The sequence below is a fragment of the Triturus cristatus genome, chromosome 11 (assembly GCF_964204655.1).
Source record: "Triturus cristatus chromosome 11, aTriCri1.1, whole genome shotgun sequence".
Classification (NCBI taxonomy): domain Eukaryota; kingdom Metazoa; phylum Chordata; class Amphibia; order Caudata; family Salamandridae; genus Triturus; species Triturus cristatus.
Genome location: NC_140594.1, coordinates 1,046,285,827 through 1,046,308,405, shown reverse-complemented (window position 1 = coordinate 1,046,308,405; position 22,579 = coordinate 1,046,285,827). Strand labels below are relative to the sequence as shown.

At 45.7% G+C, this 22,579-nt stretch overlaps 1 protein-coding gene across 2 annotated transcripts in view; it reads left to right on the top strand.

Moving 5' to 3' along the window:
- The window catches only part of LOC146785916 (anosmin-1-like), a 245,790-nt gene that overhangs the window by 64,213 nt on the left and 158,998 nt on the right, over positions 1–22,579 (top strand). For both annotated transcript variants that reach the window (XM_085635313.1, XM_085635314.1), the window contains exon 2: positions 21,629–21,676. In XM_085635313.1, the coding sequence (XP_085491439.1) occupies positions 21,629–21,676 (48 nt within the window). The remainder of the gene's footprint in view (positions 1–21,628; positions 21,677–22,579) is intronic.

Here is a 22,579-nt window from a genome sequence, read left to right as displayed (position 1 = left end):
CATGAAATCTACACTTTATTTGTTATTTATATATAAAATGTGAGCATTAATTTCTTAAAGACTACTGAATGGGTTTACACTGGGCCGGACTGGCCGTAGCAGGCACCAGGCATTTTTCCGGTGGCCCGGAAGGGTGGGGGCTGGTTTTGGACTAGTGTGGGTCGGTTTTGCAGCAGCGTCGCAATATCGGCCCCCTGCACCTTAAGCAGCAGATGTGTTTCACACTAGCAACCCCGTACCCACCCACCACAGCCTGTCCGATTTAATTGCTTGAGCTGGTCTGTGTTCCCAGTCAAGCCCTGGGTTTACACCAAATCACAATAAGCTCACTTTCTGAATCAGGATCTAGCTTTCTGCCAGGTTTGGTGCAATTCTGTTAAGCCATTTTTGCAGTGTTGCTATTCACTTGTCCTATAGAAATCCTTATGGGGAAAACATGTTTTCGGAGTCCCCTTTTCTCATTCCCATCTAGACGGATCACTCTGAAAATTTTCAGGAAAAAGCTGAGGTGGTTGAGACTTTTGTTTTGGAAAGTTTTGTGAAGATTCGTCATAAGGCACCAAATTTATTAGCAAACCAAAAATCAATTTCCTTTGGAAGATGGTCCTAACTGTAACTACCCATAGGCAACCACCACTGGGCAATATATATATATTTATATTATAGAAAAGCACACACATATATAGATATATAATATATAGTCATGGTGGATATATGTGCAGATTAGTAACCCTAGACATACATGTATGCTTATCTTCACAATAGTCTGATTCAATTTTATAACCACAATATTTTGACATGTCAACATGTAAATGTCAATATTCTGGTCCTAATCATTCAATAGCCAGACTTGAAACCAGATTCTCTTGGCAAAAAGTAACCAGTGTAAAGTGTTCAGAGCTGCATAGGTGGATCATATGAAGCCTTTGCAATGCAAACCTGGCAACCACATTTGAGACCTGCAGGTGAAACAAGGAATAAAGAATTCCAAACGGATTAAAATTGTGGCCTGTACCATCAAGGGACATGCAGAGGATAAAAGAAAAGTTAAAATGTTGTTCAGGGCATGCAAAATAAAATAAAACAGGTAGTAGAATGATGGTTTATCTGACTGGTCTGGGCATACCCTGCCACCTCAGGGCAAACAAAGCAAACACAAAAAGATGATGGACGGAGCGCTGAAACTTTTCAGACACTCACCCCCAGTCACAGATCTGGGTGGAGTCCTTTGCTCACTTTGCCATTGGATTCAAGCTAGCCTGGCTGATGAAGGCTGTTAGCCCGAAACCGGTCCCAGGATGCTTGTTTCCGGTCCAGGGAAGACATGGCGTGGCAGTTTGGGCTGGACTGTTGCCATGAGGCACAGGGCCAAGACTGATTTGCATATAGCTGTGTCTGAACTGGGGTGGTGAAGTGAGCTAAAGAACGATGATTGATTCAACCCAGATCTGTGACTGGGGTAGAGTGTCTGAAAAGTTTAATCGCTTTGTCCATCATCTCCTTGTGTTTGCTTTGTTCGCCCTAAATTGGCCGGGTATGCCCAGACTTGGGTACCTTGCTCACTTTGCCGCTGGATTCAAGCTAGCCTGGCTGATGAGGGCTGTTAGCCCGAACTCGGTCACAGGATGCTTGTTTCTGGTCCAGGGAAGACATGGCTTGGCAGTTCGGGCTGGACTGTTCCCATGACGCACAGGGTCAAGACTGATTTGCATATAGCTGTGTCTGAACTGGGGTGGAGAAGTGAGCTAAAGAATGATGATGGATTCAACCCAGATCTGTGACGGGGGGAAAGTATCTGTAAAGTTTCAGCGCTCCGTCCATCATCTCCTTGTGTTTGCTTTGGTCGCCCTAAATTGGCAGGGTATGCCCAGACGTGGGTCCTTTGCTCACTTTGCCACTGGATTTAAGCTAGCCTGGCTGATGAGGACTGTTAGCCCAAAACCAGTCCCAGGATGCTTGTTTCCGGTCCAGGGAAGACATGGCTTGGCAGTTTGGGTTGGACTGTTCCCGTGAGGCCCAGGGCCAAGACGGATTTGCATATAGCTGTGTCTGAACTGGGGTGGCAAAGTGAGCTAAAGAACGATAATGGATTCAACCCAGATCTGTGACTGGGGGAGAATGTCTGAAAAGGTTCAGCGCTCCGTCCATCCTCTCCTTGTGTTTGCTTTATCCTCAGAATGGGTCATGAAATTGACCCCATGAGACTGTATCAACTGGGTGAAGAAATTTAGGAAAGATTGGAAAGGGTAGGACTCTGCCAGGAGCGTTGCGCGATGCCCTGCTGTAAGGACTTAAATGTGTCCAATGGGGCAAATGTATGGCTGCAATCCATTTGCCAAATGGGACCTGATCTAATAAAGACCCAAACCACAAATGCCAACCTCCACCAATCTTCACAACAAGAGCAATGGATCATGGATCAGGGGTGAATCAGCCGTAAGTGCATCAATCTTGATCCTGCTACCAGAGGCTCTGGCTTGTCCCTTGGGGCTGGACTGTCCCTTCTGGAGGGTTGTCTTTTCATGCACCCTTCATTTATCCTCTCTCTTTGACACCTTCAGTGCTTTTAAGCTGGCATCAGGTGATCGGGATCACTGGAGAGTGCACACTATTTGAAGGATGCCTTCATTTGCAGAACAACCAGCCTGCGACATGGTTGAAATGGGTTCTGTCCAAATCAACCCAAATGAGAAACGTGGACATGCTTTAAGTACACAGATATTCTTGCGCTGAGGAACCTTGGCAGAGAGGACGAGGCAGGCGAAGGATTCATGGAAAGGCCTGGATGTTTCATCCCTTGGCATCAAAGCTGGGCTCTGTGTACAAAGCGCGAATGCTCCAAATCTCTGCAAGACAGCAGTCCCGCCAAAACATGTTTTTCAGATTCTTAAGTCAAGTATGACATCCAGCAAAAACATGGAAAAGCCCTTTAATTTTCTAGAATTATGCTGTACCTCTGAGGAGAACTTGCCTTTTCAAAGTCAAAGGTAGAATGGACGCTGTATAGCAGTGGTTCACAACCTGTGATCCGGGCACCCCTGGGGTCCGCGAACCCTCCTAACGTGGTCTGCGGCTACTTAGAAAATTGAAGAATATTAACAGATTGATAAAGTGTATATAAATAAAGAAGCTAAATGTACAATTGAAAATTTTAAAACGTTCTGTAAATGTGAAGGAATTTGAAATTGGAGGCTAATAATTAATCAAACAGAATACAGTGTGGATGAAGAGTGACCTCAATTGGATTTAGAAAAGCTCCAACCTTTCAATTAAAATTATAATTATGTTTTTTTAAAAATTTATGTGTTTAGAATCGAATAAATTGTGTCATCATTTGTGTAGTTTCGATGAATGCTTTTCTGTATTTTTTGTGTAATGTTTTGCGGTTCAAATCATCGACAGTGCTTAGGCTGGAGTCTTCGGCTTCCAGTAAAGACTCAGTGGGGGGGGTCTCTGGATTCCAATAATGATTAAGTGGGGGTCCCCAAACAGCAAAAGGTTAAGAACCACTGCTGTAGAGCACTGTATTTTTGGGGACACATTATTTTTCTTATCAATAGCATGAATGAGGCCAGCATAAGAGGTGACTTGGAAGTACAAGTTACATGTGAAAAGTTTTTGAAATCAAATTTTTATAATTTGGGTTCATAACTGAAAAGTTGCGAAAACAGGCTAAAGAGCTGATTATGACCTTGACAGTTGAACCGCTAGGCCGCACCGTTGGTGGTGGGGACAACGCCGCCAAGCCGGCGGTATCCCGACTGCCGTATTTTGTCTTTACCGCCAGGCTGGTGATGTGCCAGTGGCGGTCTTGTGGCAGTGGCATGCTTCAGCTCGTATACAAAGTCTGAAGGCAATGCCGCCACACTGCGGCACCTCCGCTGTCGTGCGTGCACTGCTGCCATGCACCATGTCATGCATGGCGCACAGTGAACGCACGACAGTTGAAGAATAGTGGGGTACAACATATGCTCCCAGCCACTACCTACACTAGGCAGAATTGCCCTGTTTGGAGGCCCTTTCCTTCCTGTCCACCAACCTTTTCATGTAGAGGTACCTGCCATGAAAAGGTTAGCAGAAAGGAAGGTCGTGATCTGCACGGTGGTGGAACAACAACACCTCCGGCACAGATCGCGCCTTTCTTCACCGCCACACCCGTGGTATCTTATATCCTGGCGGTGGCGGCAGTCTTGTTGTGGTCCAACCACCATGGTCCTAATCGGGCAGTCGGACTACTGAGGACGCAACGCTCAGACCGCCATCGCGAGTACGTCAGTCTTGGGACTGCCCTATTCGTAATCAGGCCCTACAACAAAATCAAAAGCAGTGTGGTTAGGACCCTTGTGTCTTTCACAAAACGTTCTTGTACCTATGTTAAATATCCACAAGGAAAACGTTTTAAAATCAATGTGCAAAACTGCTGATTTATTCACACCTCAGCTTAAGTTCCCATGCTAAAATGGCGGATACAAGTATGGATGTTCAGCACAAATCGCACATCTTTCCACAGTGGTAGCTGACATAGAAGGGGTAGTTGGCATTCCTGGAGTGAAAGGGAATGTTGTGTGGAATGCAATGCAATGCAAATGAGAAGGGCAGACACATATTCAATACTGTGTTGTTATTCATCATGATTTGCAATGCCTTTCCCACAGTTAGCTTCACTTGAATAAGGTGGCACTTGAATAAGTCTTGTATATATGTGCACACTTGGGCACCCATCCTCAAGTTGCTTGCTGGCAGTAGTGGCTCCTTTTTTTGGGATTTCTTTCAAGGTATTGAAAGCTGCCAAACCGCTGCAGCCTGGAAGAAATGGGAACCTGCTGACATTGTTGGACCATGACTGCATGGCTAGGCACAGTTTATTCTAAGAAGCGCTTCACGGTGAATTTAACCTAACGCGATGAGGCTGTATGTAAGAATCCGCAGAAACTACGTTTATTTTAGATTGTGACTCTGGGCCCCTGAAACCACTAACTCAGTACACTTCTGGATCTGAGGCCATTCTGCCAGGAAGAAGGACTGCTGCGCTACCAGGAGGGACTACCACTCTGCTGAACTGCTTTGCTGTGTGGGCCTCCAGCCTGCTGCTTCTTGCCTGGGAGTGAGAAGGAATGGATCTCTACATGCCCTAAAAACGTGAGTGGCTCCAAGGGCTTGCCAGCTTGCCTCCTGTTTTGAAGTCTCAGGACCATCGAAGACTTAGCAGTGGTAGAGGGGGCATCCCTGCCTTGTACCTTGTTCTATGTGGATGGGTTCAGATCTGAGGGGCCCAGTCTTCACCTTAGCTAGTGGTAACATATATAGCAGCCTGACATATCTAATAAATCTAGCTCCAAAACCGTAATGGGATAACACTGCTAGCAGGAAGGGCCACTCAAACGAGTCAAAGGCTTGTTCCAGATCCAGCACAAAACAGCCTGCTTGGGGCCAAGCAGCTGGGGCATATTTCAGTATGTGAAAAAATTGCCGCAGATTGAGGGAGGTGGTGCATGTCAGGAAAAACCCATTTTGATCTGGGTGTGCTAATGCTGGGGTCAACAGGGATAACCTATCTGCCAATACTTTTGCTAAGATTTTATATTTTGTGTTAAGTAAGGCCAATGGCCTGTATGAGCTTAGGGCCTCTAGGTCTCTGCCAGGTTTTGGCAATTAAATTACAAGTGCTTCTCATAGGGATGCTGGGGACAAGAGGTTCTCAACGCCTCATCACATAGAGCCTGCAATCGGGACATCAATAACGGGGCGTAAGCCTTATAGAACTCCGCGGGCAATCCATCTGGGCCTGGGGTTCAACCAGTTGCCAACGCCAGTATTGCTTCAAATATTTCAAATGGCCTAATGGGTTCGTCTAGCTCCAGCCTCTGGTCTTGCGTGATTTGGGGGAGAGGCACAGCAATTAAAAAGGAAGTGACATTGTCTGGGGCCGCAGTAGTAAGTGAGCAATAAAGGAAGTATAGTGGCGGGTCAACTCATCATGAATTTCTCTCTGTGAGTAAAGAAGAGAATCGCCAGTGGAGCGTATTCCCCTGCGGGGGGCGCTGGTGTGATCCTGCCGAATCAGCCAGGCCAAGAGAGAGCCCGCACTATCTGCTACAGCATGAGTTTTGGACGAGTGGGCAGCATAATTGTGACATCTCAATAGCTCCAAGAGAGCTGTGCATTGTCCATGTACTTCTGCAAGGCTTAGCCTGCCAGAGGGGTTACCCTCTGCTGTATTTTCCAATTGCAACAACTTCAGCTCGATATGTAATATGTCAGTGTCTAGATTTTTGCGGATATTCCAGGGCAGGCCCAGACACACACCACGCAATGTCATTTTAAATGCCTCCCATTCTATTTAAGGCTCCTCTGTAGTGGCATCATTGGTGTCAACATATTCATCTATGGCCGTGCCCATGGATGAGCGGAAAGGAGGGTCCTCTAGGTCTGCTGGTTGTAATCGCCAAGTGGGAATCGGAGGAGTGCCCGTCGCCCACGCAAGCTGTAAATATTGTGGGTTATTGTCTGAATGGGTGTGGCCCAGGTAGTGAATACGTGTGGCATATGGTGCGAGTTCAGATGTACCCACCATTCCATCTATCCTGACATGACGGGAATGTGGGGCAGAGTAGAAGGAATATACCTTTGGTCTACCATTACGCATGCACCAAATATCAGTGTGACCTCAATTTTGTAACCACCTGGTAAGTGCTCTCTCGTTTGATAAAGGAGTAGTGTGGGGCAGTGGAGGAAGCGATCGGTCTAGATTGGCAACAAACACGCTATTAAAATTCCCTCAGAGCAACCATGGTATCCCATTCCATTTATAAAGAATCCCAGAAAGAGCATGTAAGTATGTTGTTTGACCTGTATTCGGGGATTAGAGGCTACCAATTCATACACGCTAGCCATCTAGTTTACCCAAGCCGAGGGTATATCCACCCTCTTATAAATGGTACCCCCGGTCTAACCCAAACCATTACACTGCAAGTATAGGAGGAAAAGTCAGTGGCTAAGACCTGCCCATGCCACCGACGTTGGAGTGTAGTCACCTCTGGGTGTGTCAAATGCAATTCATGCACCAGCACAAGGGACTTTTCAGATAAGAGATATGTTATGTTATGTTAAATTTACTTGTAAAGCGCAACGGTTACCCTGGGGTGTCCTGGCGCTAGTTACCTGTCATTTCAGCCATCACCAATAGAGGAATTTTAATTATTGAACAACCAAGTTTTCAAAGTCCTTCTAAAAGCCAGCAGATCTGGGGAATTTCTGAGCTGGGCCGGAAGGTCATTCCACGCCTTGGCTGCTCCGAAGACAAATCTTCATCCTCCCCATGAAACCTTTTTAGTAAGTGGAACTATCACCATTTTAGCTCCTGATCAACGTAAATTTGGAGTGCTTTAAAAACGGTACACAAAGATTTAAAAAGCACTCGCTTTTTTACCGGGAGCCAATGTAACTTTTTAATTTCGTTGGAAATGGCCGCAAATTTGGGCACCCCAGTGAGTAATCTGGCGGCCGCGTTTTGTATCCTTTGTAGTTTGTTTAGATAGCGTTCCTGAATGTTTAGATAGAGGCCATTACAGTAGTCAAGTTTTGACAAGACAATTGCAGTGACCACTGTTTTCTGACTCCCTGCTGGCAGGAATGGCAATTTTTTTTTTTACTGATTTTAGAACAAACACGGTTGATGACGAAACTGCATTGATTTGGTCGTCCAGGTTTAATTTGTCATCAACTATTATTCCCAGGTTTTTTACTTTCTTCATGGGGATAGGAAGTACTCTCATTGCTGAAGGCCACCAGCTAGGATTCCAAAAGTTAGGAGCGTTCCCAAATACTATAACTTCTGTTTTATTAGAATTGAGCTTCAGGCAATTTTTCGCCATCCAACCGCTCACTGCTTCCATGCAGTTATGAAACCGATTGTCCATGCCCACCTCCTGTCCTGGCAGAAGAGACACCACAATTTGGGAGTCATCTGCATAGGAGGTGAGATCAAAACCCAAGGTGTTAATGATAGGGGCCAGTGAGGAAACATAAACATTGAACAACGTCGGGCTCAAAGACGACCCCTGTGGCACCCCGCAGGGCCGAGCAAAGGGCTTTGATTGGTATTCACCCAGGGATACCAATTGTGTTCTATCCGTAAGGAAGGATTGCAGGAGATTCAGGGCCTTGCCCCGAAGTCCACATGACCTTAATCGGTCCATCAAGAGTAGATAGCATAGTGACCTGCAGGGGTATGGTTACCACGCAAATTCCATGTCAGTTTCTTAAAATTCACCATTTAACTGTAGAGAGGTGAAACAACTGGAGGTGTAGCGTTATGGAGCTAAATGTTGGTGTACATGAGAGAATCTGGTATTGTGCTCAGTAATGCGAGATTGTGAGCGGCCTGTGTAGCATGTGGAAACTTAACCTGCAGAACAGTTCAATGGAAAAAGAACCTTTGAATACCAGAGAAGAAGAGAACCAACCAAGCGTCTGCCCAAACCAGGACATAATATGTATGCGTCCAGTAACTAGTATAGCTATGCAGAGGGGGAATAGAAGCAGATCACCTGCTCTAGGTCCGGCAAAGCCTTGGGTATTGGGGGTTGCCATGTCTTTGGGCAATGCTTGTGGCGGCGGCCTCTATCAGCGGTGGGGTTCATGTTAGCGCCTGATTGCGATGGTCGAGCAGCATGGAAAGGCTGTAGGACTCTAGTCATCACCAGGCCTTTTCCGGGTAGTCGAGAAGTATGTGTCAATGCCTGCAGCCACACAAATGCACGCTAAGGCGAGGATCACATATTTCAAGACTAGCTCCCGGAGACTTTGTTTTACAGTGCAGAACGTGCTCCGTTGGCATTGGACTGCAACTGCGTAATCTGGTAAAAACATAATGTGCGAGTTCCCTATTTTCACTTCAGAGAGTTTATTATTTTTGTTTAGTATATAGTCGCTATCGTGGAGATGTAGCGCCCTGAGCACTATAGGCCTTGCATAGGAACCAGGTGGGGGGATGCGTTCAGGCACCCGATGTCTGCGCTCAATGGAGAAATATTGTGACAGTGCGTAAGGAGGAAACAGGTCACATTTCCAGCCTTCTATGTACGTAACAGCATCTCGGTCTCTGTTTCCTCCGGTAGTCCTACTATTCGGATATTGTACCTGCTGAACCCCTCCTCTGCGTCTTCAGCTCTTTGCTCCAGTGTGTGTATGCGATCCATAAGTGTCTTGAAGGAAGATTCCATGCTTTGAGTTTTGGGCTGTATCTCAGCTATGGTCTGTGTGCAGTAGCGTGAGGTCTGTGACAACTTTATTGGTTCTGAGCTCTAGGGATGCCTTTATGGGCTCTATGGAGGCCAGGAGAGTATCAAACTTATTTTCCATGGCCGTTAAAAGACCTGGGGCCTCCCGTTGCAAAATGTCCCTGTCTGGTGTACCAGGAGCCATTGCAAAGCGTTCAGGAGTGCACTGATAGGCCAAGCGTAGTCGTCCCTTAGTATACCGTCACGTCCGGTGGTTTCACATTTCACTTGTGGGGTGTAGCACTGCGACGGTGCACGTTTATTTCAGGGGAAAAAGAGCAGTGCTTGGCAGCTTGGAAGGGTTGCCATTAGTGATAGGCCATGTTTGTCCTCGAGATGAAGTCAGAGGCTAAGCAAAACGGACTCAACACAACAGCCGCGGTACATGATCGTGGTGTCCAGTGGGCCTGTCAGGTACAAAGTGCGTCATTTGACAGGCCAGATTGAATGGAGTTGTAGTTGATGGCCATTCACAGCTCCGGCCAATAACTTCAGCACCCTGTGTCAACAGTTTTTCAAAGAATTGAGTGGGGCAGGGGGAAGCAAAGTATCAGAGACATTTCAGTTATTTGGCTCACTGCATCACTATGCATCCATTTTGGTACTCAATCAAAATAGCGTTGTATGAGTAATACCACGTGGCGGCAGGTCAAGGGTCCCAGCGGCTGATGAGAGGGGTCCAAGGTCAGCTGACCACAGTCAGCACCTGTGCAGAGAGAGGCAGTTGTGCACTAATGTCAAATATACATGTGTGGTCAGAAAGTCTAGACGGTGGGCAGCTAGGTACATGTATAGTGCTATATAAAAACAGACATAGTCAATATCCATGGCAATAGCTCCCCTACCTGTTCCGATTGCACACGTGTCAAAATTAGGGTGTGAGGCGTCACGGCTGGGACAATGTTTAGCATCTTCTACGAGTGCTCGGGAGAGGGGGCAAGTGGCACAGTTCAGTAACCCCGGGCTCTGGAATATATTGCCCGTTGCTCCTATCTGAGGGAGGAGATGGGTGGACTGGTGTGAAGTCACAGCCAGTAGCAGGAGCTAGGCCCGAGCCGGCCTCCTGGTTCCTGCCAGCTCTGGTAGCCAGTATCTCGTTGCTTAGCAGTATGAGTCTGGGCACAATCCAACCCCTGGATCCCAACCAGTCCCATGCAACAGAGTGCAGACACAGTGACACACAAGCAAGTACAGTAGGAGAGCTCGCTGCATGTCACCTAAGCGGTAAAGCAACATCAGGTCTGTTTTACTAGCAACAGTGAGGCCTGGGCCCAATACGAGCCCGAGTCCCACTGCAGTTTGTCGTCTGGGAGCACCTTATGGCTGTAACTCGCTGCGTATCCCTACTTTGTGTCGCAGCCTCGTTAGTCAGGTTAAGGTGTGTGGATATCTACTGATATCAGCGCTCCCCTGCCCCTTCACAAGCCTCCCAGAGTATCGTGTGTACAGGCGAGCATAGGCTCGATCTGGCTCCCGGGCTCTATTCTTTCGCTGCGCTTCAGGGGAAGTCGGCAGTGCATCGGCTCAGTTAATTCTCCCTTCGCTCACCTGTAGTTATGGTGTTGTAGGGATTTGACGGAGGGCCACTATTAACCCCAGGGCAGAGTGCCTCAGCAGCCGGGCGGTGATCAGCAGGAGACCACAAGGCAGCGGCGCGCCATCAGGTGGCTTGTGCGCTGACTCAACTGCTCATAGCTCCCCACACAGGTATAGGCTGCAGCTAGGGCCTCTGCATGGCTCCTGTTCCAGTCGACCAATCTGCCCAAGGATCGGTGCGATCTGCTCCCAGCAGTGTGGGAAGGCAGATGGTATAGGGAGAGGCATTTGATGCTGGCTGGCAACCAGGATTGATGCCGGATAATTGGGTAGAGAGGGTCTGCCATCTTGGCCCTGCTAGCCATGCCCCTCACCACTCAAACATCTTATAGTGCTAAAATATACATTCAATTAGGTTCAAAAGACAAGTAGAGCTTTATTATAATTTAAGAATCAGTACTTCCTTTACTTATAAGTAAATAAAGTTTAAACACTTCATTTTTTAACACAATCTGCAAATCTTGCTCACATCTCTATACATTATATTGTGTATCTATCTAAAGCTATGTTAACCCATATACACCTCCCCAAACAGATTTTCACTCTGTAAACGTGGTGTAGAATACGTTTACCAACATTAGTACACTTACTGACACTTCACAACAAAGTTTATCAAATATATTACTAGATACCTGAACTTGAAGTTCTTTCTAAAAACAGATGAAGATACCAGTCTCTTTCATCCCCACATAAATTCCCTTCTGCTGAGCACAACTAATGCAGACTTCCTCCTCCTCCAAAGCACGAAGGACAAACTGAGCTCTCTCTGATTCTGCACACAATCACATCAGAGCATTACTTCAACAATGTAATAACAATGGTAACTATTTCAGTGATCCTTTGCCATTTTTCTTTACTTCTCCTCATACAATCCAGTGAGACTCTAGCTGGATTGTAAACACCTTGTGGCAGGTCCAGCAATTTCTCATGCGAATCTCGTGAGATCCTAAAAATGTTTTTAAATACGAATTAACCATGTACTCATCACAGTACTTATCTCTAACACACTTTCTCTCAAAGCAAGCACCACAATATCAATTCCTACTAATAAAATGTATTGTGAACTCCTCTACTCATTTTCACTAATCACAATCGTGTGAGAGTCCCGCGAGATCGTAAAAGATTGGTTAAAAACAATATGCATTTATAATCTTCACAGTAGTTATCCCTTAGACACCTCCTCTGTAAATCTAGATGAATACATGCTTTTCTGCTGCCCCCTTATATAACTATTTTACTTCCTTTCCTCAACACCTTGAATTTTTCACAGTAAACAGTAATGACCCCCATTTCATTTCTGAAATTCGAGCAGCCAGCCAATCAGGGTGCTCGCGCTACGGGTCTTGCGGGAGCCTTCCACACACAGAAGAGCATGAAGGCTTGCGGGATAAACAGGCCTCTTGACCAATCACAGGGCTCCATTTTTTAATTTGTGCTCTTGCAGAAGGCTCAAGAATCGTTCATGGGTCCAACCGTCCAACTATACAATTATTTTTTCCCCTTAATTTCTCAAAAAGTATTATTAACACTTATGCGCCTAACACGGATGAACCGGAATTTTTCTATGGAGTACAGGAGCTGGTTGGTCGGGATGTCGAGGGGCCGTTACTTTGGATGGTGGACTTTAATTGAGTGTAAAGTGGGATTGAGGATAGGCAGCCACCCCAAATGGGCATTAAACCCCGCATGACTGCTTCACTGAGTGCAGTGATGCAGAATTTGGGACTGGTGGACGTATGGAGAACACATTTTCCACAGGGTCTGGTTTATACCTGTTGCTTCCTCACACATAATACTCACAGCAGACTGGACCAGGTACAACTGGCTGGGCTACTAGTGTATGATGCTAGGTCCTACCTGGCCAGGTTCCTGTAGACCATTCACCAGTTAGATGTGGCTTCAGATGGAGAATCACACGGGAAAGCACCCACACTGGAGGGTTCCAGCAGATATCCTTACTGATGCAGAGGGCAGAGAGACACTAGCACTAAAACTGACAGAGTATATGGAAAATAATTGGTGAGCATGGCCAGCAGGGCCACTGAGTGGGAAGCTATGAAGGCAGTTCCGCGAGGACAATGTATGGGTTTGACGTGTGGGGTGCGGAGGCAACAGGGGAGGGAGCTCAAGGACAGAGAGGCAGACTTGGCGGGGTTGCAAACTGGTGACATGATCTTGGAGGAGAGCCGCAGGGAGGAGGTGGCGAAGTAGCACCGCATAGCGGATCTTTGGGGTGGACTGAATAGTTATACTTTGAAGCAGTATAGGTAGCACTTTCATAGAGAGGTTAACAAGTCCCGGGGGCTAATGGCAAGGATTTTGCACCGAGAGGTGGCGGTGACACCAGTTGTTAACTTGAGGGCCCAGGATGGCGCATTCAAGGTCACACAGGAGGCAGTAGTGGACACGTTCAAATATCACCTGAAGGGGGTATATAAAAAGGACCCTGGGATCATGCAGGCAGAGATACATATTTTGCTAAGGGGCTCACACTCCCCACTGTGGAGGAGGGGGCACGCCTAGATCTGGAATCTTACTATACACTAGAGGAGTTAAGGGTGGCCCTCAATCTACTTCCCAAACATTAGGCCCCTGGAGGGTACGGGTTACCACCGGAATTCTATCAGACTTACTCAGTCGTTCTCACAGCAGGGCTCCTAGAAGTGTTTCTTGAGGCTCACGACAAGGTGATACTGCCCGCAATCATGAGGGAGGGAGCGATATGCTTGATACCTAAGCCCAGGGGGATGTGACAGACCCTGCTGCCTACCGGCCACTCATCATGATAAATACTGACGTGAAGATCCTTTGTAATATGATAGCCCTCTCCTGGGTCCATTGGTGGGTGATCTGGTCCATGAAGACCGATGCGGGTTTATCCCGAGCTGCAACACAGGTATGAATCTGAGACGGCTTACGCATGTACTGCATGAGCTAGAGGAAAAGAGATAAGAGATGGTCCTGGTCGCTGCTGATATAAAGGCATTCAACACGGTAGATTGGGGCTACCTCTAAGTGCTAAAAAAGACTAATGACGGCACGAGCATGAAGAATAATTATAACCCTATATCTCTCCTCTCAGCGCCTGCAAACATTCTGGAGAGAGTGGAAAATTAACAATTGTCTACTTTTGTGGAGGCCAATCCTCCATGACTCGAAATCTGGCTTTCGTACAGGTTTTAGTATGGAAAAGGCCCTATTGGAGGTTGCTGAATTTGTCAGGGAGAATCTGGACAAGAGCACACCAGTTATGGTGCTGCTTCTTGATTCGTCTGCAGTGTTCAACACTCTGTCACAAGCTATTTTATTGAACAGACTTAGCAGTCTTAATGCGTCGTAGCTCTGGTGAGATGGCGGCGGCAGCTCTGTGGAAGATGTGCGGAGGGGAGGGGTCCGTGTGGGCTCCTGAGTGAATGCCTTTCATGGTCAATGCAGTGTTTTCGGTGGTGACTGGGGTCCAGGAGATGGTAGGCTGACTTTCGTTGCTGGGGGACGGAGTGGGTTTGGTGTCCTGTGTCTGTTTGTCGAAGTTGTCATAGAGGGATCTTATTTTCAGGTGCAAGTAAGAGCCGAGTTTGTTGCAGAGGTTCTGGGAGGATGTGACGTCTGTGGCTTCGCTGGGCGGTTTAGTGAATTCCTGGAGGATGTTGAAAAGTTCCATGGAGTTGCTGGTGTTGGTGTGGATTTTGTTTCGGATGAAGGTCCTCTTTGTGGATCTGATGAGTTGGTAGTATTCTGTCATGGCGTGCTTGTAAGTGGAATGGTCTTCCAAAGTTTTGCTGTTTCTCCAGTTCTTCTCGCGATGTCTGCAGATGCGTCTGACTTCTTGGAGGTCAGTAGTGAACCAGGATGCCTTCCTGGGTCGCTGTCTGTCGGGATTGCGGAGGGGAAGAGCGCATCTGCGCAGTTGGTGGTCCATCTGTGAAGTTCTTTGGCTGCGGAGTTGGCACCAGTCGTGGTGGGGGGGCATCGCGATTGAGGGAGGCGTTGAGGTGCTCCTCAGTGATCTAGTTAGAGGCAAAGTGGGTACAAAGGGAGGACCCCAAGATGTACATGCAACTAGGTGTGACACGGGAACACTACCGTAATCTTACGCAAAATGCAGCAACCAATCAGTACCTCCTAACACAGTGGCGGTTATATGACACAGGAGTCAAGGCAGGCTTTCTCCTAGCATGGTTGGGCAGGTGGGACGAGGGGGTGAGATGGGTTGCAGAGGTGTGGACTGAACAGGAGAATAAGCCCAGACAGACAGCACTGTAGTGGAGACATCTGATTAATATCATAAGCGGCTATATGCAGCAAGGCATAGTAGCACCGACTCAGATATTGGGAATTTCCTAAGGGAAGTACCATTGCCAGTAATGGGGGCTGAAGATACGGAGAATCTAGAAGAAGACCTAGAAGCTAATGGGTTATTTGTGGAATTATTCAATTGTCTGGCCCCCCTCCTCCTTACACCACACCTCTTGAACATGTATGAAACAGCAAGGGAGGTGGGTCAACTCCCACCTGATCTGAACCATAGAATCATAGTTGTGATTCTCAAATCAGATAAACCCAGAAATCAATGTACCTCCTATAGGGCAAGTAATTACCAACTTAGTGCATAAAGTCCAGACAGGACTCATGCCAGGACTAGCCACCCGCCTTAACCTCAGAAAGCTTAAAATATGGCTAGATGTAATAAAAGGGAAATTAATTCCTGGAGCAATTCTCTCCTTAGCCGCTGAAAAAGCATTTGACTCCGTAGACTGGACCTACCTCCATAAGGCACTGAGGTTATTTGGATTTGGACCTAAGTTCTGTGAAGGGGTGAGCTTGCTTTATAAAAACCCTATGGCAGAGGAGAAAGCGAATGGGGTGACATCAGAGTGAATTCAGTTGGAAAGAGGCATGAGACAGGGGTGCCTGCCCTCCCCACTATTGTTTTCTCTATGCCTGGAACCCCTAGCAAACGGAATAAGGTATAGGCCTGATGTAACAGGATTCCTGGAGGCTACGGGGGAATCAGAGAAAATAACGCTCTATTCAGATGACATGCTGCTTTATACCAATCCAGAGATGTCAATCCCGGCAGTCCTCTAGATTTTTCTGAACTTTAGGGGATTCTCAAAGTATCGCATCATCTGGGAGAAGTCTACCATGTATCAATTGGGAGGCTGGAGGGATTGTAAGGAAGTGACATGAGAGCTGTCTGTACTAAAAAAGGGGTTCAAATACCTGGGCATCGAGATTACTCCAGACAAGGAACGATCCTTGAATAAGAACTTGGTAGGAGTCCTTGAGGAATTAAGAGTAGAGGCCAATAGGTGGGCTACACTATTATTAATGATTATGGGAAGAGCCTCCCTATATAAAATGATCATGCCCCAAACAAACTTAAAAACCTACAGGCCAGATGGGAGGCGAACATTGGAGAAATGGAAGACATTGACTGGGAAGCAGCCCTCATGCACCCAAGGGCTGTGGCTGTCAAGTCCCAACTAAGGCCGATACAGCTGAAAATACTGCACCAGGTGTATTAGAACTGGAGTAAACTGTTCAGAGTGTGCAGGGCGCCTAAGGTGCATAGTTTTGGAAGGAACTTTCCTACATACCATATGGGGATGTACCAAAATTGGGAGATGCTGGAAATATAGGAGATCGGAGAAAGCATGGGCCTGGTGATCCCGAGAGTGCCCCAATTGATAATTTTGGGAAAGCCAAATGATGTGGATCTTCCACGCTGGCTGCTAGGGTTTTGCATGTTCGGGTTCATAGTGGTCAACGAGAATTGGCTAAGTTGTAGGGGAAGGACCAAGCTCCAATCATAGTACAATGGAGGGAGAGTATGAATATGTGCATGTAGGAGTGTATCTTCTTCAGGAAAACAAGTGTAAAGTCCGCTATGGCTTATGTAGGATTTTCTATTACATTCTTTGTTGAAGCTTAGGATTCTCAAAAAGGAGAACACTTATTATAAGGATGAACAAAGTTTTAGAAATGTACAAAACATTGCATTGGTAACTTTCGGAAAACTTTAAGTTCCTCACTTTACTATAATGGGGGGGGGGGGGTGGATGGTGAAATATGAAGATTGTCTTCAAAAGACCTAATCTTTTTAAAACTCCACACATTGCACATGTGAAAAACTGTTTGGCACGATTCTAAGAGGGCAGCAAAGGACAGAATACTTCAATAGAAAAAAGTACTCGAAAAATCTATACAGGTAGGAATTTTGGTTTTGAGTCATAAATGTGGTAAAATGAACCTACCTATCTGAAGCTTGAGATATATAGATATATATATTATTGTCAAAACATTTCCTGAATGAGTCTTTCTTTATTTAGAACATTGAACAGCTCTGTGAATAACAGCAAAATAAATAATGCATTAAATAATCTAATGTCATTTAAATTGCTTGAGATATATATATATATATAGAGAGAGATAGATAGATAGATAGATAGATAGATAGATAGATAGATAGATAGATAGATAGATAGATAGATAGATAGATAGATAGATAGATAGATAGATAGATAGATAGATAGATAGATAGATAGATAGATAGATAGATAGATATAGATATAGTTATATATATATACACATATATGTATGCCATAACATTTCCTGAATGAGTCTATCTTTATTTAGAATGTCATTTAAATTGTCCCTTATATTGTTTTGCGTTTTCTTGTATTTATTGTTAGCTGAACACACAGAACACAAGCTATCCCAATTGAAAATTATGTTGATAACTGCTCTTTGTAATGGTCGTATATGCTGAAGATGGATGATTAGTATTAATTTATAAAAAATGTGTATACAAAAAGTAGATCTTATATACTATGATATACTGCACATGAATAAATGAAATAGCACTTCTAAAGCGCGTAGCTACCTGAAGGCATCCCAGCGCTGAGGCAGTTCAGAGAGGGGGAAGGAAGCATCTAGGGGAAAAGCCACGTCTTTAGCTGTTTATGGAAGGCCATATGATTGGGTTCCTTCCGCAAAGGCAGAGGGAGCGAGTTCCACAGTCTGGCGGCATTATAAGAAAAAAGCCATCCGTCACTTCTGGCCTTTTTGATCCTGGGAACAACTGCTAGAGAAGGATCGTTTGAACGCAGTTGCCTATTGGCCCGATAGGGCTGGACCAAGGAGAGATTGATTGGAGGGCCATTCCCTCCAAGCGACCTGTGAGCAATGCACAAGGCTTTGAAGCGGATTCTCTCCTGAACAGGAATCCAATGTAATGACCGCAAAGTGGGCCTTGCCGAATGGCGAGACGGGATACCCATGAGCATTCATGCTGCACAGTTCTGCACTGTCTGAAGTTTTACAATTACCGAGCTAGGCGCGCCTAAATATAAGGCGTTTCCATAGTCAATCCACGACAAGAGAAGTGCCTGAATCATCAGTTTTCTAGCCCTTAAGGGAAGAAGAGGGAGCACTTTACCGAGCATCCTAAGGATGCCGTAGCGCGAGGCTGCAACCTTCCTGGCCTGTACTTTAAAACTGAGGTCCTGGTCCAGCCAGACTCCCAGACTCTTTATCTCTGTCTTTTGGGCAGGGGGTGGACCCATGCAAACTGGCCACATCATTTGCTTTAAAGTTAATGTGATCTCCAAGAAACCAGGAGCTCAGTCTTGTCACCGTTCAGTTTCAGATGAGACAAGTTCATCCAATTGGCGACTTCCTCGAGGCAAGGGCGGAGGCCCATGGACACACATGGTCGGGATGATTCAGAGCCACAACCAGCTGAGTGTCATCAGCATTGGTAACTAGGTCAACCCCAAAGGGAAGCACAATCTCCGCCAGCGGAGCCATGTAGGCATTAAAAAGAGTGGGGCTCCGGGACGATCCCTGAGGAACTCCACAATGAAGAGGCAGAATTTTTGAGATAGCCTTACCCTCAAACACCTGGAAAGATCTTTTCTCCAAAAAGGACTGCAGCCACAACAGGGCTGTACCGGTTACCCCCAGACCTCTAAGTCGGTGAACCAAGATTTGATGGTTAACCGTATCGAATGCTGCGCTCAAGTATAGGAGGATCACCGCAGAGGATCCTCCTGCATCAAGTATCTTTCTGGATTCCTCGACTACTGATAGTAACGCAGTTTCGGTACCTTGGAGCGGTCAAAAACCAGTCTGAGAGGGGTGGAGGAGTTTATGACTTTCCAGGTAAGTAGAGAGGGTGAGAGTAACGTATTTCTCCGCAATCTTGCTAATCCCTAGAAGAAGCGAGGTAGGGCGGTAGTTGCTCAAGCAATCCGATTCCAAATTAGGTTTCTTCAGGAGAGATTTTACCAAAGCCCTTTTCCACTGGTGAGGGACTCTAACCCTGGAGAGGGAGGCATTAATTATGTCAACAATAGTTGGCGCAACTATATTGGCTAACTGCTTCAGAATATTGGGAGGAGCCGGATCACAAGGCGATCCACTCTTGACCAGTGTTAAAATAGATTGGATGGATTCCTGGCTAATAGGGAAGAAGACCTCTAAGAAGTGTCCCCGATCCGGCAGACCAAAATTTTCCTGGTGGTGGTGAAAGTGATTATCAACCGAGGGAAAGGAGGAGTATATGGATTGGATTTTTTGATAAAAATAGTCTGCGTGTTCATTGCATCGACGGCCTGACACATCCGGAGTGTCTGGAGGGAGGGGGGCTTTTAATAGTCAATGCGAAATGTTTCCCGTGGAGAGTTGAAGGCCAGGGAAATATTCTCCTCATTATACGAGGCCTGGGCTTCTGCTTTATAGGTTCTAACTGCCTCTCTATAATCCAATTTCTTGCTAGGGAAAAGTCTTTCCTCCATGCTCTTTCGAATTTTTTACAATTCTGTTTTAACTCCCGAAGTTTGGGGGAATACCAGGCCGTCTTATTGGGCCCTCCTTTCATCTGAACCAGCTTTTTCTGAAGGACCCGATCAAGGGTACCCGATATCCAACAGTTGAAGCTTTCATTGGCGACAGCCGTATTGGCATTCAGGTTTGGCTTTGACCTTTACAGTTCCCGGACCCACTTTTCTACAGGGAGGTTAGTCCAAAGACGGGACAAAACTCACATAGGTCGGGTATGGAGAGTCATATTTAAAGGGTTCCATGAAAATGGAATCATAGAGTGGTCCGACCAGGGTAGTGGAATGGGCTCTTTCCCAGATATATCCTCCAGGTTGGAGAATATCGGGTCAAGGAGGTGTCCTTTAACATGAGTCGCAGACAGGACCATCGTGTGGTATCATTTGCATTACAAAATAATTTTATGTAGTAAAATAATATTCAATCAATAATTACATAATACATTATGCCAAATAATGACACACACAATTACATAACGTCAAATGTTTTCTTAATCATTCTAAGATACCATAAGCATTCTCAATAGTTAGTAACAAGATCAAAGTAGGTTTTAACCAGTCAACAGCAAATATTTCTCATGTTCTATGGGATATTTCATTTTCTTGGTCTGCAAAATCACATATGGGTGGTGATGAGCAGTGGTTCTAGCATTTCTGTGCCATGTACCTTATAATTTGTATTGCGTAGTGGTCCCATCTTCACTGCTGTCTGCATGGCTGTGCATTTGTGCTCTGTAATTAGGCCTCTCCTGTGATTCTACCCTTTTGAAATTTATTCTGAACAGGTGTCCTGCCTTCCTGCTGCTTCAGTATGACACTCTGAAGTATTTGTGACTTCTAAAAGTCACTAAAATAAAAAATAGAAAGAAGGTGTGAACTATCGTCAAACCCAGGGGAATCCTACCTGGTTCAGGTTCTAAACTTCAATAGATTCCCTATACTTTAGGGGATACTGGCCGCCTGATCCCGAAGGAGGTGTTGCCCTTTGTAAGCACACATTCGTCAAGAGGTTTCAGTGACTAATAAAGTCACAAATACTTTGGAAGGGAACCACTGGCCCTGAAGAATGCCCCAGACCGCTTTGGCTGTTATCATTGGACAGAAACCTGTTGGCGATGAGGAACGTCTTTGAGCCATCATCCTTATTCTACCCGTTCAAGATTGTTTTTAATGATACCCGGTGTCCCTATGAATAAAGGTAATAACCTAACAGCACCGAGGTATTTTTAAATATCTGGATCCCACGATTGTCCAGTTAGTCTTATTCAAGAACTCCTTTCTTTCATTGGAGTCTTCGAGGAGGTGGTATTTACCTACCTGGTTGGGGAGACGATGCCAATGATGAAGCATGACACTGATATGTGTGTGAGGTTTCCTCTTCCATAAAGATGACTTTCTTTATGAAAACAGCATCAGTCCAAAAAGTCTTTGGTTTCCCTTCTGTTCCTATAATTGGTAGGCAACCAGATAAAGAGGTTTGTGTTTCTTTCACACTTCCATTGATGCTGCTTTAATTGGTCTTGTGGTAGCCTTAATGAAAGGTGCTTAGAGCTCCTTTCCAGAGTGCAGAAATGTAGAATCAAGCCTGTTGTGTGAGGATGTGTTGTTCAGGAACCTAAGCATGTAGCTTGAGTGAGCTTGGCTTGTGCTATTTTTTTTATTCACTTCTTGATTTCAAGTCTGAGATGCCAATGCTCCTTGTGTAGTGTTGGCTTCTGGAGATAGTTGTTCTTCTAGATAGGGTGGTTTGCGTATTGCTATATGAAGCTGTTTTCAATTTCCAAGAAGTCCTTAGTGATGTGTTTCATATTGTAACCCATTGCTATTAAGCAGGTTTATTCCACTTTTACTGTACATCAAATTGTATTTTGACTGCTACCAATCATTTACACTTTTTCTTCTCTCTAGAATGATGACATTTTGACTTGGTGTGACAGCAACAGAAGATGTTCTCAGGTAAGGCAAGTTAATCCTGGTGGGCCAATAATGTTATTTAATAATGCCCCTACAATTAGATTGTGTGTTGGAGTCCGACTACCTCAAACATTGTTGTTGATTATTTTTTGCGGTTAGTGACCTTTGCTACTTGGATGAAGCTACCCTTTTAGTATTAGTGTCTGTTGACAGTGTTGACATAGAGCCTGTTCACATAGGGTCTCCTGCAACAAAAGCATGTGTGCCCTTTTTTTTAGCCATTTTGATCGCAATGCTGATTGGGTCGTCTTGGATTTAAATCTACAGCTCCTTTGTATTACTTCTAATGAACTAAACTCTCAATATTGTTACGGAATAATCAAAGCTGTCTGCTGCTGTATATGCTCTACTCCCCTGATCCAGAGACATACAGATGACAAGCAGCTGTAAGTAACATTGTAAACTCCAGTAGCATAAGGAGCTACATGTTTTAGCTATAACAAAACAACAAGGTGATGTATGGAATGCTTGAATTAATCTCAGCTACTGGCAATCACTCGGGCCGCATCCCAATCCACTGTTCTTCAGTCCAGCCCAAACTGCTAGGTCAGGTCCTCCCTTAACTAGAACACAATCGACCTTGGACTGGTTTTGCCCTAGTTAGGGCTCTTCAGCCAGGTTTAGCCTGGTTCCAGTAGCAAAGTGAGCCCGGAACCCGCATCTGGGCATACCCGGTGCACTTAGAGCGGCAGATACAAAAACAACAAGGTGATGGGTGGAATGTTTGAATTGATCTCAGCCCCTGGCAATTGCTCAGGTCGCATCCCAGTCCATCTTTTTGGCCCACCAAGCTGTGCCTGGCTGATCAGCCAATAACTAGGGCAAATTTGGTCCTGGTTGTTGCGTTCAGGGTCAACCTAGCTTAGCAGTTTGTGCTGAATTGTT